Below are 19,455 nucleotides of genomic sequence, written 5' to 3' on the forward strand. Positions count from 1 at the left end.
TGAGGTATTTAGAAAAGGTGACCTTTAGTTTAAAGTGGTCCTAGCACCTTGGCAGCCTGTTTTTTTTAGCTCAAAAGAAACGTAGAAAATGTTTTGTAAAACAATATAAAAACTTATTAGAAAACCCATTACCAGCGATCAAAATTTAGGTGATTAAAGGCAGTTGCTCAATATGACAAGCTCTCCCATTGGTAGAAAATAATAAATCTTATTAAAAATAGTAATTTAAGATATCTCATTTTTCTCTTTCCAAAGCAACTACAAAATTATCAATAATAATACAAATAATAATGAAAACCTTAATTCTCAGGAAAATAGTAAGCATTTTAATAATCAATTTGAAGCATGACATTCAATTTCAGAGACTATGTGCTTTCAGTATTGGCATTTACATCTTTAAGAAGCCAATACTGGCAAACTGGATGGAAGCAAAACAGATACAGTATGTCTCCCTATGTGTTTTCTTACCCAGAAGTAATCGCAATAGCTCCACTCATTCGGTTTAAGCAGTTGCTGTTCAGGCATTGTCATAGGGAGTGGAAATGTTACACAATTTATCTGCAAGGGAACACAAGAATGAAAAAGAACTCAAGGTTTAGTGAAATACAGGGAAATGGGGGATATTTGGCTTTAACAGTTTTATCTTTGACTTTTGTGGAGGCAGAGGCTTGTTATGTTCCTAGACCGTAAGAATCTAAACTGTAAGGTTACTTGTGAAGCAGTGCTGCCCACTCTCCTCATTAGATGGAATGCACAGGCTTGTGTGATTGACAGTCTCAGCTTAAAGCTGAAGCTGGGAGACCTTGTCCTTGTCCAGGCAAGAGTAGATCCTCTTCTACAGCAAAAAATGGTTATACATCCTTTATTGAACTGACAAACCACTGTATGCATTGAATGAATCAAAGACATGTCAACTAAGCACAATACTTTGAACATCTTGTGACAAATTTGAAATTACTCTCCACCATAACTAGAGGGTTCAGGCTGACCCAGGCATGATGCCAAGAGTCTTCCAGACAGATCTGTTTGCCAGACTGCTGGCTTTTCATACGCACCCAAATACAGTTAACCTCTATTTTCTCATGCACCCAAATACAGTTAAACTAGCACATACAGTCAACTCAAAGCCAGCACTTTACAAAATATCAACTCTCAGGGCTCCACATCTTCAATTACAGCTGATGTGTAGCAATTATGTAATGAACACCATCTGCAACCTCTTTGTGCCAAAAAAACCACCCCCATGAATGACATTTTGCATCTCAGAGGACCATCCATGGAGAGTTTTAGTTTTAAAAAAAGAAAACAAATAGGTTATTGCTATGGCAAGCTTATTATAGAAATTATGTTGACTATACTAAATTATAAACAGATATCATAGCTCTCTAGCGCAAAGCACAAGAGCAGAGATGAGGCTAATAGTTGTCATCTACTCGTCTTTTTATCTTCTTCAGTGCCAGTAATGTAAAGATTATATGATCACCGTCCAAGCTGTCCACAACATTAGTGCTGTGTGCTCCACCACAACATTAAAATACAGCCTGTAAAGTATTGGGTATAGAGAACAGCAAGTCTTTATTCTCTTCCGAGCAATGAAGAACTTAGAAAAATGTCAAGTAAACTTTGCCAGAGTTAAGGCTAAAAGACTGGAGACTTTGCTGTTTTTTAAGTGCAAGCAGGCTTGAAATGCTGAATGAATACATAAAACTCTTCTAATATAATAAAATGGATGGTACTGGCTTGGTTCTTTGCGCACTTGCCAAACTTTTGATGAAGCAATGAAAGAAGACTTTTAAAAAATGTTCCTCATCTGAGGGAAAGTGAAAAAATGATTGAGGAGTATCCTCTATTCATGGAACAAACATAATGAGAGAAATACCCTACTCCCTTCCCCCTTAGTGTGATTAAAGTTAGGAAATGTTAGTGTCTTTTATGTGTGTACATGTTTATTATATTTATTTACATTTATTATATATATACTACATGTTTATTACATGCACATTACTGTTAATCCCTGCTGAGAAGACAATCTAATTGATTCACTGGTAGGTGTGTCTCTTCATTAATGCTATTTGTTTCACAACTTGTGTCTAGTGGTGTACACTACAGCCCAGTTTACTTGTGTATGTTGGAGCCCTCTCATATTTTTACTAATTGCACATTTTCTCTTATATAAATATCCTTCCCAGGAAAGAATAAACATAAGCAGAATTTAACAAAGCACATTGACGAAGGGGAATGGGGCAGTGTGGGAAGTAGTAACAATAGTAGTGTCCACCTTGGAAATAGTGAAACTAACAGGTATGTGAAGTTATCATGAGAATGTAAAAATTAATTAAAAATGTCCCCTTTTCCCCTCTTCTTCACCAGTGTGTGTGCTATTACTGAAATCTTTATAATTTATTTAGTTGCAGTTGCATATTTAAGGCAAACGTTAACCCATTTTATTGGAATTATATTAATGGAGATTTGTTTTTCCTACTATGAAAATAACAGGACTGAGGAACTGCTTCCAGTTGTATAGAGATGTCTTGTTGACTCAGTTAAACTGCCATCTGTATATTTTAATGCATTTTTTGTAGTACCCTAATTGATTTCTTAGACATTGGTATATGTAATTGAAAAACCAATGCAAGTATATATGGGGAAAGAAAATAAAAACACCAACCAAGAAATCAGAAGTCACATTACCCCTTGTACTGCAAGATGGAGTAACCAAAAATGAAACAATAGTGTCTTGTTAGTGCATGCACTGTGCTGTGCAAACACAAGAAAGAAGAACTCAGAAAACAACTCCTAAATGCCAGACTCTAAAAGACAGCTTTTGGGATCCATAAAAATGTCAAACAAAGAAAAAGTCAAGAGATATGCAATTCTCCTACACTGTCAACAAAAAACTACAAGAATACTGCTTTTAAGCTGCAGTGTAAATCAGGTACAAAGTGTGACAAATACTGTAATTGAAGAGTGTTAAACTACATTTCCTTTGAGTAGTGATACCATTTTGTCTTTTATTCTAGCAGTGCTCCTATTTGCATAATGTGTTTAACTAATTGGCTGTTTTAACTGGAACACATCTTCATTTTCTGGTGTTGGTGCTTCAAATATTTTACCTTTAACATACAGTAGAATATCTTTCAAATCAACTGTAAGAAATTTAACTAAAACATTCAATCTGCCCTACAGAGCAGATGATTAAATCAGTAATGTAATGGTGATGAAATGAAATCCTACAGCCATCAAGAACCAGAGTTTATTGCTTTTGCCCTCTTTAATTCTTGAGCAGACATGTAATACTTAATAGAAGTCCAAAATCTAGAATGGAGTGAGAACCTTTAAAACGTGAGAACCTACAGTACCAACAATGAAATTCATTTATGTTGTAGGAATTGTGTAGAGATTTCTTATTATTTCTTATTGCTTTATAAAACAGCCTGATTATTATCATCGTCATCCTCATTTTATATTTGAGGGGCAGGTAGTGGATTCTTGTTGCAATATGCCTTCAGTGTAAATGTGCTTTGGTGTGTGATTGTATGATGGTAATTACCTTTTAATTATATTTTAATTGTCCTTGTAGTTTTTCTGGAATAAGATTTGCTGAAAATAGTTAACAACAATGTCACCTCAAATAAGAGACAACCCAGATCACAAAAGACAATGACCACTCACAAAAAATAAATCCTTCATTCATGTGTTCCTGCATTTAAAGACATTTTAGAAGACACAAATCTCAGTAATAACATCAAGACTGTCTCCCGATAATAACAAGCCATTGCAAAGTGTATCTGCTTTCAATTAAAAAATCATTACAGTCTGCTTTCCTCTTAAACTTTAAATGGAAATGACGCAACTGAAGTTTGGAATGTTTGCTGGGAAAAAGCACTGAAATACGGATTTAGTATCCGATGCATCACAAAGCTGCTTAGAGAGTACCACAGAAGTTTCTCGAAGTCCCAAAAGTACTATATACAGTATCAATCCTTTTCTAACATAATTCTTTGAACTGGGTAAGGTTTAGGTTAATCAGTTCAAAATGCTAGCAAACATTTATATAACAGATAGTTAAGTTTTTTTAAAATAAATTGTCCCCATAATTTCAATGATATCAATATCATTAGAACAGTTGTTTTAGAATCTGTGGAAGAAGTATCTGTGAAACATTGTGACTGAGACAGCACAAAAGCAAAAGCCATTGAGCAAATTGATTTTTATCAGCAAATTAGTAATCAACAGAGAAATATCTGAAAGCAGACATAACAGATAGAATGTATTTGACTTCATTATAATTTGTTTTAATGACTTCAGAAGGCTTTGCTGTTTTTCTTATGATTTAGAAATACATTACTGATGATACTGTATACGTACTAGCAAAATAGCTAGCCATTAAAATATACGGTATAATAAAGGTCTCAATTCTAAATTAATATCTCATCACATGTTAAATGAAAACGGTATCATTTTAAAGGAGGTGATATTGCTTATTTTCTAATTGCTGTTTTGGACACTTTATACATTAAAATTAAATGTCACTGAGATTGGAAACCTAGCAAAGTCCCCAAAACATACACTTCTTAGATTTTATTTGTAGCAGAGGCTGACACCTACAGTAGGTGATTTATTCCTCTGTTTTAACAGCACTAGTTATCTCTTCAGAATGATGCAGTACTTCCAAAATAAGCATCGTCAAACCTATTGGAAAGTATTGTTTGGGGAAAAAGACATGAAACAAAGATGAGAAGCAAATTGAAAGTGACAAGTGTGAGTTATGAGCTTCTCCCAGAGCCATTTCATTTCCAGACTTGCGGACAGAGTGGAAATGGCTTTTAAATAGTGAGGGAAATTACTCAAACCCCAAGAGTAAAATAACCTTTCTGATTCTTTAGTGGAAGACCTGCAAATGTTACTCCTAGGCTGTTGCTTACCTTATAGTACCTTAAAATCTTTAACGTAAATAAAAATAGTTAATTGCAGCACTATGTTGGGTGTTTCTTTTCCTAATCTTATTATCTTTATTGCACATACTATAAACAAACATACCTGCTGGAAGAAATTGTCCAGCTGATTAAAAATGCTAATTTGATATATTGAAATATTTTATACATGGCAAAATCTGTATGAAAAAAATGGTATTAACAATAGCTCTGACATCCATCCATTTTTTAACTAGTTCTTCCATTTCAGGATTGCAGGGGAGCCAGAGCTTATCCCAGCAAGCAAAAGGCACAAGGCAGGGTATACCCTGGACATGACACCAGTCCATCACTGGCAAGAACAACTCACAACTGTGTTTTTGGTTCCACACAGATACTACCCCAGGTCTGGAACTGAAACCAAGGCCCCAGCACTACTGATAGCAAATACATGAGTTATTGGAAGCATTTAGTACCCTGATATTAACAATATAAGTATTATTGGAATCAGTCTCCTTTATAACTAGGCACAGAAAATGTCTCTTTTATTTAAATTGCACAAATCTGCCATTGCCTGCATATGAACAGGGATGATGCAGTATGAATATTCAATAAATTACAAGTAAAATTCAAGAAAGCTGTCAAGTCATCCTAGTCCCCCATGACTTATAAATTAAAAACTTAATGAATTATTTTGAGAACTTTATCAATGTTTTATAAAAGTCTAACATGGGCACAGTAGAGAATCCCCCACACACAACCTACTGTAGACTAATGCTGGGTCTAGTAAAAGCTATTCCTTTCAGCCCTAGAATGATTATAATATCATTCCCTTATGAAGTGACCAGCACAATATTATAAATGCAGTCTACTATTTGGGTAGGATTATAATTATAATTGGCAATGATAAGTGCAGATGGAACTACAATGAACCCAACTAGTGTACAGTAATGTGTACAACGTCTTCACATAGTCCAATTTATGTCACACAACAGACGAAGTTTCAATGTATGCATACCGCAATATTGCCGTCATTGTCTTTCAAAATGAGACACCGAAAACAAAACGGTGACGCAAAAGCGGCCCCAATTGGACCATTGTAAGCAATGCTACTATATTAATTTGAAATATTTTAATGAAACTGACACAGCAAGGTGAGTTTTTTTTAGAGACTTTAAGTATTGCAAAAAAAAGAGCAACATGTCAACCAACTAAAATACATTCATATTAATTTCTAAGTTTTGCAAAAGTAATCTATCATTCACCTTAGTGGTTGTTTTATGGTACATTACAACTAAAAGAAAAATGCTAGCAGGAAATTAATTATATTTTTGGAGGACTTGCTGTTCCATTGTCCATGGCGTCGTCTGAACAGCTGATTAGAATGAGTGCAGTTGAATTGAATTAAACATATCACCTTTGAGACTTTTGCTGACAAATAATCTGCTGACAAATCTTACTTGTTAACTCAGCATGCAGATCACATTCAACATTTCTTGGGTGAAATGTCCGCTGTATAACCTGGACTCACTCAATTGAACATTTAGCAGAACCTTGTCAAGAAACTTGTCGATGGAACCAAAATCAGTGCCCATGTTTATTATCATCTCATAGCTAACTGAATATCCATTGGAAAAGGAAATAGTTTGAATTTCTGTTGATCTGATCCTCCTTTTTGTGGATGACCACTATGTTCTAAACAGACAAATGCCTTATAATGAGGATTATTTATTTAAATATTTAAAATATTTACATGAGTTCCAAAAGACAAAAAAGAATTAACGTTGTTAGGAGACCATGTTTCTTATTTGCTTATCCTTATCATCCCACTACAAAAAGAGTCAATCTCCAGCCGGAATGATGACCCGGGTGATTACAAAATGATGACATTTTGTAATATCTCTGGAAGTTTCTACAGTAGAAGCCTGGTTTATGGCTGGAATTCAAGCTGAAATGACAAGTGAGCATGGAGCAGAAAGTGCTGGTTACGTCACAATTCGCGTAAACTCTTGCTCTAGCCCATGGCGAGACCAGCAGTCTCTCATCCGCTCGCAACAACATGGCAACCATACAGCATTTTCACAAAGTTCACGATTTTGCACTTAATTTTTAAGGTGTAAAATTTTGCAATACCATCAATTCATTAATTTTTTTACTGAGATTTAATACTCGGTCTGAGAAACTGCTACTGCAGTTCCCTTAAACTACCAATTATTCAATGCTAAAACCAGAAAGACATCATCGAACAAGTACTGTATAGTTTAACATTATGCATTATAAAATAACCATTTGTTGATAATGGAGAGTGCCAGTTCTTATACTTATGACATTAATTTCCAGGGGGCAAAATAGACAAAGAAAAAAAAATAATGAGAACCATAATCTTTCTGTCATTATTATTAATATTGTTTCCTCCCTCTGCTAGGCTAGAGAAAACACTTGACAAAATGCATACCAAATGTGGCTTTCATAAAGTCCATATACAGTAGGTGTGAAGCACTAACCGAGATGGATGGAATTTCACAAAGATGAAAGACGCAAAGAAATCTCCGATGCCTAGTTGAAATATAAGCTGTGAAAATAGTAAGATATTGTAAAACCTGCACAGCTGGAGAGGAAATAGTTCTGCTTCCATTTGGCCAACAGATTTACTGCCTAATTGATAAAGGCAAACAGGACTACATCTAAAAATTGAGCCAATGCACAGGAATGCAAATTTATCTACTTGTTTTTCTATGTAATGCTTGCCTGTATGAAGTATATGAAGGTTTAATAATAAACTAAGCAGAATACAACATGCTATAGAGAGCTTCTTGTATTCCAATTTCAAATATACTGTATATTTGTATTAGTAAAAAAATAATTTTGTAACTAAGTTTATTTTTATTTACTGTATTTTACATTAAGTACAGTACTTTAACACTTAGATGCAGGAAGGGTTAAAGGAAGCTTGGTTTTACAGAGTTATTACTTTTTGAGTTACATCATTTGCCCTTCATTCATGCTTGCTTTATGGAATTGTATGCCATGCTTTGGGGAAGCTTGGAAATTACATTTATATTCTTGCAGCACTAGATTGTTGGTAAAAGGTTTCCGGACAGTGCTCCCCGGATCATTAGTGGTTCTTGGCTTAGTTTCAGGTGGTTCTAAGAAAATAACCAAGAGCATTAATGCAATTTAGGTCTGGACATTCTGTTTTTTCTTTTGTTAGATTAAGCTGAAGAAAAGATTTCAAGAAATTTTTCTTCCTTACAATCAGTGTAGAAATTTATTTGACTTTGAGAGTTCATAATTAAACCACAATTCCATCAAATCATCAGCTCACATGATATCACTAGACAACTAGGAGCCTTTAACCATTCTACGTTTGTCATGCTAATACTCCACCACCATCCCCAGTGCCACTGTCAATGCAAACATCACTGGGTTTATTCAGGCGCCTTCTGGCTACCTCATCGGTATGACTAAGCTGTCATCTGTCAAACCAAATTTACCGCTGAACATTCCTTCTTTATCACGATCACATTATTGAAGTTTGTATCTTCTGAATTGGGTTCTCCATTAAAAACAGTAAATGTAAAGATGAGTTAAGTCAAAGAAATTTACACTTTTATGACCTAACATCTTGAGGTAGGGACCATAGCAGAATTCACAGCCATAGTAAATGGTCTTCATACACAGAAGGTAATGAATGAAATACAAAAAGCTCATGTTTTATTGCTTTCTGAGCTGCCAATACAGACACTGATACCTCAGTTGATTTCCATTTTGGGGGCGTTTCTTCAGAGGCATAACTCCTTTTTATGAAAATGATTTCATTTGTGTGTGAGTGAAAAATCTGCTTATACCGTACTCTACCCCAATGCCAACTTCTCTCGTATGTATGTTGCTTCTTTGACTAATACAGCTTACATTTTTTTTTCTTTGCACAATGTGTGAAGCATAATTGTGATTTAAGAGATCTTGGGAATTATCTTCAATTTGCATATTAGGTCAAACGTGTTTCCCTTTTGTTCCCTACCGTGAAGCTGTTGTTTTCGTAAAACATGATGTTGTATAACCTTGAGCTGCAGATTAACAGTCTAAACGAACTGCAGCAAAATGTCACATAGGATTTTATTTTTTAGCTTTGTTGTTTCTTCATCATGAATATTAGCAGAATGATAACATCTGATGTTTCTTTGGAAATTGATTTTTTCTAACTCAACAGCAGCAAAATCAAACACTATACTGAGGTATAAGAGCAAGATTGTTTATGAAAACAGAAAAACGGAAAAACACAAAGCATAGTCTTTAGAAATAATTTTTTCAACTGACAGGAAATTTTGGTAGCACTAACAGCAAGATTGTTTCACAAAAGTATCGTTCCATGCTACATCAGACCTAAAGACAGGTGGTACAGTACAGGAATGTCATAAGATTTCACTACTGCTGGCAGATTTAAACCTTTCATATCTAAACAAGAAACCAGTCACTTTATTCATTGTCTGCTTTTCTGAATACTGTATGTATTGACTGTAGAGGCCCTTGGAAATTTTATCTCTATGTTTTATCATTTCATTCTCCCTTATAAATGTGCTTTAAAAATGTCATTTTTTATTTGAAAAATTATAGTAATTATTTTATATTAAACCAGATCAACACTCATTGTCAATTTGTTATATTTTAGCAATTATTTTATATTCAGAAATATTTACTGTATACAGTATTTTATTTTTTTATTCAGTTCTGTACTTCTTACATTGGTTATGAAAGAGACCTTTTCTGAGCTGTGCACCACTTAAAAAGTAACTGGCAAAACAGTGCAACAGCTACACAAACCACATTTAAAATATAAATTGTAAAAAAATATTTTCCTGTGTGTGTATATGAAGATGAAAGCAAAGCATCAGTAGATATGACATCAACCACAGGAAGCTCATTATAGAACATTGTGGAATAAGAAGACAAAAAAGGTGCAGAATTATTGGAACAATTCTGCCATGCCAAGCAGTGGTTTATGTAACTTTTAACAAAAAGACCGACATGAAAGTGATTCCTGCTTTCTTAGAGATACTGTATCATGTGGTTTAATTCTGACAGCATTTCAATGTTGGTCCTTTTCCTAAAAATATTGGAACAATAGCTCAGTATTGTCATGGTACTTTTTAAGTCCTACTATGTCTTGTTTTATTGAAGTACTGATTGCTACAGTACATTCAAAAGCAGTAACTCTGTAACCCAGTAACTCTGTGGAGTTAACTTCTTTAAATTATAATTCTAGATTCTAGTTTTCTCCATTCTGGCAACTTAATCTACATTCTTTAACAATTTCCAGTTCACAATAATTAATGCATGGTTGAATTCATTGCATTATTACTAATGGAAGGTACAGAACATGGCAAACAATCATCAGATCTTCCCTCATACATCAAAGACACCAACCACGCGCTCCAACTTTTCAATGATTTCCAATTTCAGGGTACCGAATGCCACATTTTTACCATGGACATCACATCTCTGTACACCGTCATTCCCCATAATGACGGCCTTACAGCCCTCAAGCACACGCTGGACAAACGCACAGTGCTTGATCCACCCACCCACACCCTGGTACGCCTTGCAGAATTGGTCCTCACACTGAACGCATTCTCTTTCAATAATCTTTTTTACCAACAGGTCAGTGCAGTTGCCATGGGCACCAGAATGGGACCCAGCTATGCCAACTTTTTGTCGGCTGGGTAGAAGAACGCTTCTTCGCCTCCTACACTGGCTATGTCCCTGACCTCTACAAACGATATATTGATGACTGCGTCGGTGCCCCCACATGCTCCAACGATCAGCTTGAATTCTTCCTGCGCCATTTCACCAACTTCCACCCGTCCCTCAAATATATGGTTAACATATCTTCCACCACTCTTCCGTTTCTAGACATCCACTTGTCTATCAACTACCCCCGACTGTCCACTTCAGTTTATTACAAACCCACGGATTCACACAGCTACCTCCTGTACTGCTCATTTCACCCCAACCACACTAAAAACTCTCTTCCTTTTTCACAGTTCTTTAGGTTATGACGACTATGCAGCGACGACATCGACTTCGAGAACCAAGCCCTCGAAATGTACTCATTTTTCATTAGCAGAGGATACTCCAGCAGTGTGATTGACAGGACCCTTGCCCGAGCCAAAAACACCCCCCGGACCATCAACCCGATCAGGAACTCCCGCCGTAACAACCTCATTCCTTTGGTGCTTCCTTACTACCCTAACACACTTCCTATCCCCAGGACCATTAACCAGAACTTTTCCATCCTACAGGATGATCCCTCCATTGGGGCCCTCTTTTCTGATTGCCCTATCATCTCATACCGCCGACCACCTAATCTGCGTAACCTCCTTGTTCACAGCTCCCTTGACCGCCCTCAACAACCATCCACACCAGGCACTTTCCCTTGCAACAGAGCTCGCTGTATCACCTGCAAGTACACAGCCACCACCACACTCATTCAAGGCCCCTCAGGACAATTCCGGATCACCCAGACAGCATCTTGTACCTCCAGCAACCTTATTTACTGTATCTCTTGCAGTAAATGCCCAGCCATCTACATTGGAGAAACAAGAAGGAGACTCGGAGACTGCTTCAGAGAACACGTCAGGGCTGTGAAGATTAAAGATCTCTCCAAGCCCATTGTTTCTCATTTCACCTCTGATGGCCACGACCACTCTAATCTCTCCGTCTGTGTTCTCAAAGACGGTTTTCCGAACTCATACATCAGAAAGACCACCGAAACTAAAATTATTCTGCAGCTAGGATCACACATTCTCCCTTCCCTTAACGACAGATTACTGTTCTTTTAAATTTTCTCCATTCATTGGAAGTTTCATTTCACACCTCTCTGCACCCATTCTGGCTTCACACCTCTTGATTGGCCTCTCTTTCTGTCCCCTGCTCCCACCTCTCACTCCTCCTCCCTCCCAACCTTTGTTCTCCCGCTACTTTACCTTTGCCTACTGCCCTGTCTCTCTCACACCTGAAGAAGGCTCCACGGCCGAAACATTGTGTTCTCTTTCTTCTTTTTTTCAGCATGGAATAAACCTATTACTTGTTCCTTTGCAGTCTACGCATGCTGACGCAGCTACCCACCTGAACTATAATCATCAGTATTTACAACATGCTCAGAGACCTACACTTAACTGAGAGTATTATCTTTTGTTGCTCAGTGTAATATTATATAACTAATATTTATAATAGAACACACTTCTGTCACTGGAAATCATCATTAAAACGTAAGAAATGGTCACTTAAGCTTACCCTGAAGAAGGGTAGTAAATCTGATAAACTGAAGAGTGTAAAGTACTGTAGTACACATGTGCTGTAGCTAGTCTGAGAAGTTTAAGAGTGTCATTAGTCAACTCTGGTTACACAAAAGAGACATTGATGGTGGGTATAAATCTTCAGGAGCTAATCCTGGAAGATATATGACAAACCTGACAATAAATATTTAAGAGACAATGCACTAGATTATCTTTAGACAATTGCAAACCACTCTCAATACAAAGTCAGTGAAGCCTATGTGTCCCAATAGTCAGTGTGCAACCAACTCCATTTGATTTTAAAGCCAAGAGACTGGTACAAGTGTCACCTTCATCCCCTAAACATGCAACGGTAATTTACAAGTCCATCTTTTACTTTGATGGTCTCTGATTCACTATTGTACAAGGAAAACAACAGTATAATTTTGTATACAGAGGCTTTGTAACATCATTGTCACAGTTGTGGTCACACAGAGGTCTGCATCTTTGAAAATAATTGCATTATTCAGTGATCTGTTTCCTTAACATTACCACTGCATAGTATCTCTGTGTTCAGGTACAGTATGTTTTCTATTCACCTTTAGAGATAAACAGTTTACTTTAACAAAATCTTTAACTTCAGCTTTTAAAAAAATAATAATGCCCTCTTCATATATTTAATCTCTCTGATTATTAATTTTGATAACTTTTTTACAAGAAAATGAATGAGAGAAACTACTATTTTTGTTTAGAAAACTGCCTCTTCTAAAATATAGCTGTGCTGAGCTGCCCTGTTCACTTACAGTAATATCCATAGACTGTCACGCTAGGAGACCTGCAGACGCATTGGGCAACAAGCTCTGGTTGCTAGGCAACAAATTATATCTGTTGCAAAATCTAATTTGTACCTTGTCCGTATGATAAATATGCTTGCTGGGTTTCCAGCATGTAATGTGACACATTCCTTTCAAAATGTTCATGTGTACGTACTTTTACACACTAATATTATTGTGACGTATTTTTTGCCTAGCAAAATATTAAATTCTACTAAATGTTTCTGAAGGATAAATGATCTTTGTTCTTAACAAAGGCAGTGTAACCAATACTTTGCTCTTTCCAAGCTTAGCGGACTCTATTAATTCTTAAAAAACAAACCAATATGGATAGCCGAATCATACTGATAAATTAATTTTTTGAGAATAGAAAAGGGACCTGAATTTTATTCAAGGCTCACTCTCACGTAAAATAACCAATGCCAAATGTTCTTCACAACTCTTTGTATCACAAAACCCAGTAAAAATCAATTTTAACCTTCTGATGAGTGTGTACCTCTTTTATAAAAGACTGCAAAACCAAAAGGATAATAATGAGACAGTTATAATACAATATAATACAATTGTAATTGAAAAAAAGTCAACACCAACCATTGTGTCTATATTATGCTAAACACTTGCTAAAAAGATGAATAGTTTTGTCAAATGTTAAATGCATTTATTGGCATTTAAATTCTACAGAAGTGATTCATACAGTATATTAATTCAACATTACAGCTAGTAATACATGTACAAAAATATATTACTCTTTTTTATATTAATATAATTTTATATGAATATATCATCATCAGAAAATTGTTTAAAAAAACACTGCCTCATCAATTGTGTATTGAATAACCAGTATTAAGAATGAATGAATACGTGAATGAAGTATTCTCCACACTGTAGTTTCTCTGAATAAATTCCTAGTAGCTATATAAAAATCCCTATAGTTTATTCAACTCAGTGATATATAGTTCAACTGTCTTATATTTTTCATATGATGGGCAAATTGCAATTAAGTTTAAAACAAAAATGAAAAGAGAAATAAACAAATTCAAGATTAGTATTCAAATACCATTAACAATAAAGATATCCTTTGTCTCTTTAAAATACTGATGTGCTGTTGATGACAGTGATAGGGTTAGGGTTAGGGATATATATATATAGGGTTATATATATACAGTACATGTAGTCATTATAATTAATTATTACTACTGAAATATGCATCTACCTAATTACTTCTATTACTCATATTACTATGCCATATTACTTATTTTATATTTAGTTACATTCTGGTTCGATGAGCAGTGTAATTTATTCAAACATAGGAACTCACTCAAAGCACTTTGTTCTCTTCTCTATAAAAATAAGGTGTGATATGTATCACACAATAAGAAAACAACATACTATTTTGCTTTTCACTCCTCTTTTATCTCACATGTGATTGTCATCTTTGCAATTGCACAAATTCAGAAAATTATATTCTGCTTTGGAGCAAAAGGCTTTGAAAACCCCTGTTTACCTTTAAGAGATTCTTGACAGGTCAGACAACCTTATGCAATATACAGAAAACTGAGGCAACTTCTGTTACTGAAATTAAATATTTTGAGGTGAAAACCAGTTATGTTTTGCTTACAATATATATATATTGTATAATTGTGTTTTAACCTCATTCCCTGCTAGTAGTTAGGCTTTAGACAGAGAAAGTTACGAAGATACAGCTTTTAACTAGACTGTGTTCTGATAAATAACACTGCAGACCAGGGCTAATCAGCTTCTGGCTAGAATACAGTAGTTTTAAATAAATCATTAAGAACTATGAAGAAAGGATAGTTGGGTCACCTCAAGCCTTTATTGGATTAAACCAGCCCTTCTTCAAGGTATAAAACCATTTATGAATTATAAAGATGTATGTTAAAAGGCTGGATTGCAGACTGAGGACTTGATATGAATATAGACACTGTATGATCTATTGTGATCTATATCACAAAGAAATAAATCACATTGTTTGCTCATTTGTTCCAAACAATAGTAAACATTCTGTGTTATGCAATGTAATTGCTGCTTCCATCAAAACTAAAAATGCACCTAATAAATACAAGGGTGACAAACACTCCAAAATGTTTTACAATAGGATGTCTGTTTAAAAGTTAAAAAAGCCTCATTATTATTAACTGCACTAGATTCTTTATAAGACCTTTGCTGCATGCAATCTCAAAGGCACAGTTCTGAGCAGCATTGTAAAAATGAGTATTGACAGCATGTCCTAATGTTTTCACTGGTCAAGATTATTTTTAGAATATTCACAACAGAGTTGTAATGGTTTATAGTAAGAATAAGATAGTTGACTTTCCAGCGACATAATAATTCATTCATTAATTATGAATCCCTGTACAAGTGTACCTTAGGTTTCATATCTGAAAAGGAGGTTTAAAGTACCTTTGTATCTGCAAATGTATGTAACTTTAAATTTGGCACTGATCAAACTTGATTAAATGTTTTCAGCTGTACCTGATTTGAGATGAGAGATGTGCCAAATATAAGTATTTTTGGTAACACTTTAAAATATCAGTTTTTAAAGTGATTACATATGAGGTAAAAAGAAAATAACAAGTTATTATGAAAAGCACTTTATGTCACACTGTTTTGTGTGGAATATAAATAAACAACCCTAATCCCCATTAATTAAACATGTACAGCCACTTATTGTACTATAAACTATTGCCCAATTATGAAATTCTTAAAAGAATAGATACCAGATTTTTCTGAAACATTAACAAACTCTTAAGAGAGAATGCCCTTCCTCTTTTGGAATCTGTAAACATAATCATCAAAGGTATCAAGTTTTCTACTGTTTCAAAATATTGATTCATTGTCTTCATTTAATCTATGTTCACAGTCAATTTACCTTAAATGAGAGAATAGTTTATTCAAACACTGTCATGTCCTCTATTGACTGAAAATTGTCTTTGTGTTCCTTTCACCACATATACAATGAAGGTTAAAGAAAACTGAGGATCAGGAATGGTGAATTAAGAAAGCACCTATGTTTTGATTTGAGGTTTGCATATACTGCATAAGGTTTTTAAACCTGGAAGTCAGTGATTTCAAGAGATTTCAAGCGATTTTCAAGACTCTATGCTACAGTAGTTGTGATTAACTCCTAGCAGGAAATGGGTGTGAGGAGATCAAAACCAAATGTAAACTTCCAGAGTTGGATGTGATGGACTGCCAAACACAAGTGACTGTAGTTTTGGCCAGGCATCTGTTTGGTTATTTCGTACTGTAAGTCTCTTCTCAGGTTGCCTCAAAGCCTCGATACTTGGAGTCCAGGTTCACACATACAATACATGCATATTTATCCCCCAAGGTACAAAGAGTGGAGATGGGTTTTGAAGTGAAGGATAAATTGAATACTAAGTATTCCAAATTGAGGGATAGATAAAATAACTGAAAGAATATAATCAGACACCACTGCCTGCCTTGACTATCTAACAAAGTGCAAAATGCAAAAACAGCCAATACCAATACCAATAAACACTGACAACATAACTTCTTAGCCTATGTTTAGTAACCTATGAAATATGACTCTTGCTTAAATCAGGAATTCAGAAAAAATAAGGGCTTTTTCATTTTGATGTCTGCACCCCAGGTATTTAAAATCATCTGTACTGGATTGTATATCATTCTAAAGCAGCTATTTTTACTAACAAAGAAATAATACTGGTTTAGTAATATTCTTCCCTCTGAGATAACTTCATTTTTCTCTCTGAAATATTCATCACTGCAATAATATTTTCCAGTTTGGCACAATATTTCCAAGAACAGCTTCTGGATTTTTGTCTTTGTTCAATAGCCATTAATCAATACTATTGCTTTGTTACCATGGAAACTATGAATACTGTGTCTTCCCTCATTACCTTAGCCAAGGTCTCTGATCTCACAGTAGTAGTGAAAAATCTGACTTACTTTTAAGAGATGTGCCTTGGAAGCAAGAACATGCACACAGATTTCAAGAAAGCAAATCATGTCACATGCCAAAGGTCCTTATTGTTATGTTAATATCACAGTTTCTAAATCATATAAACAATTGGTATATTCACAATTTACTAATTCCCTGTTAAAAACTGTAACATTGTTGATAATTTTTTGTAATTATTATTACAAAATCATTGTTGTATTATTTAATGCAGTTACAGTATGTAATATCTAGTGTCTTTTCCTGCAATCTGTTCACTGAGAGACCATACTACTGAATCGGAGAGAAGCACCATAACAAAGCAGGCTGAAAAGCACAAGTGAAAGCCAAACACACTGACAATTCACAATTATCTGTCCTGTTACTGTTGATTTGAAAAGCAGGGTGTGAAACAAAAAAATAAAAGCAGTATAAAAGCCAGTACAACCTGCCAATGCTTCATTTATCACATTCCTGTTCACCTGGTTACTGTTTTATGTTCATCTTATCAACCTGATGAGAACTAAATGGATACAAAAATTCCCAGTCTTGTCCAGGAGAACATGCTGGTCACTTTAATAGTTTTCTTGTATGCTTTGACACAGCAGTTTTCGCTTGAGTGTTAGTTTTCGGTACTCACGGTGATTGTGGTTTCCTTGTTCTGTTTCCTTGTGGGCGAAATGGACCCCGGGCTCTGTGAAGAGAGACAAGAGGCATCGTCAAAGCTGCCCTCTGTATCAGACATTTTTAGTACGTTGTAGGGAGTGATGGGTGCTGTTGTTGCTGCTGCTGTTGTTTATTCTCAGCAGCAATGTCTCTGTAGCTCAGTCAGGTTCAGTTGTAGTCGTGTGATAAGGTTGACTTCAGTTAAGCTGTCACCATGTCCTTAGGTAATCAAAAGCAAAACAGTGGCAGAGAAGCCTTCTGCATCCCCAGGCATCCATACTGTGCCCACTGAAGCAATACATGGGCTGTATTAGGCAAGAAGGATTTATCTCCACGGCATTTACCACACCTCCTTTCCCTCTGGAAAAAAAAGGAAAACCTAAGCAATCTAGGCAGGGTTCTGTGTATGTAACTGCCTGTGATTACTCCTACATTAATTATGATTTGAAACCAAGATAGAGCACTGGAAGAGAATGCATTTGTCTGCTTTTGCAAAGGATAGCAAATCTCTTGAAAACAGCTCCTCGGTTACATCATATGATTTGCTTCCCAAATCGGGTGGGGGTTTATCTCCAAGGACAGCTCCAGGCATGTTATTATCTTTCACCTTTAATGGTGACATTACTCTAGAGCCTGTTTGGAGTGCTGTGCATGTGATCCATGGTAATTCAGAATCAAATGTTGCCTGAATTACAAGCATTATATCAGTTAACTAACTTATTTAACTGTAATTATAGTGATGAAAAAGGTTTGAAAATAAATATACAGTAATGCTAATCTTGTAATAAACTGCTCTTATACTTCATATTACCTTGTTTTGATATAATTCTCTATATACAGTAAATGGAAGCCAGAGCTCCTCACATTTCATTTTAAATGTAATTGGCAGGCAGTTCTGCAATGGAACATAGTATACTAGTACATAGTAACAAAGAAGAAACAGCCCTGAAATTTTCCTTGGTAAAGGCCCTGAACTAAACAGTAGATGAGAAAATGAGAGATGGTAAAAATGAAGAAAAAGACAAAACAACATGCCTTTTTATTTAAAGGTCAACTACATAATCAGTAGAACTGACCTTATACAGTGGAGATCACTTTAGTTTAAATTGGAACATCAGTGATGAAAACGTTCTAAACACTGCCATCAAGACAGAGTAGTGCTAATACCACATAATCCAGAATCATGTTAAAATATCTTTTAACTATGATAGACAAAAAGGATGCCAGATTTTAATCTTTCCTATAGTGTGCTTGATTTGTAAGAGAAACAAAATGAGATTTGCATTTTATTGCCACTTTATGTCAATGTCAGTGACTTAACAAAAGGTATGAGGTATAAATATACTGTATAAGGCTATTAATTATCGTGAATGCATGCCGTTATATATATAGCAGACAACTACTTAAACAACTTTAAAAAAAGAAAACAAAATGGAAAGAACCAAATTGTGCTTATAGATGCAGTTACAGTAAATACACTTCAGTAGTTTTTTAGGAAGCTAAAAGTACAACAAAATATTACATACAGTAGACAGAAAGCAGCAGTATATAGTATTTAGGACAGCATTAAAGTACATTGTAGTTTACTCTTTTGAAATAGAAGCAAAGCACCTAGAACACTCTGCCACATGAATAGTAGCAGAATGTTCCTCATTAAGCACTTTGATCATCCTACCTGTTGGTCACTGCTGCCTTTCCTTAATGACACATGTGGCTGATCTAACTGGTGGATGGGACTTCCCGTTGTGTGGTATCCATTAACTGCAAAGGATAAAAAATGAAAAGAACACTGAAAAGATAAATGGCAGGGGCTTGGGATGGCCACTCTG

General features: G+C 35.3%; 1 protein-coding gene across 3 annotated transcripts in view; it reads right to left on the reverse strand.

The window, feature by feature from the left end:
* Positions 1-19,455, reverse strand: part of gas7b (growth arrest-specific 7b) — a 127,933-nt gene that overhangs the window by 27,466 nt on the left and 81,012 nt on the right. For all 3 annotated transcript variants that reach the window (XM_006635109.3, XM_015356698.2, XM_015356697.2), the window contains exons 4-6: positions 19,302-19,387; positions 17,601-17,654; positions 469-558 (exon numbers count right to left, since the gene is read on the reverse strand). In XM_006635109.3, coding sequence (XP_006635172.1) covers positions 469-558; positions 17,601-17,654; positions 19,302-19,387 — 230 coding nt within the window. The remainder of the gene's footprint in view (positions 1-468; positions 559-17,600; positions 17,655-19,301; positions 19,388-19,455) is intronic.

Source organism: Lepisosteus oculatus, chromosome 9, assembly GCF_040954835.1.
Source record: "Lepisosteus oculatus isolate fLepOcu1 chromosome 9, fLepOcu1.hap2, whole genome shotgun sequence".
In the NCBI taxonomy this organism is placed as follows: domain Eukaryota; kingdom Metazoa; phylum Chordata; class Actinopteri; order Semionotiformes; family Lepisosteidae; genus Lepisosteus; species Lepisosteus oculatus.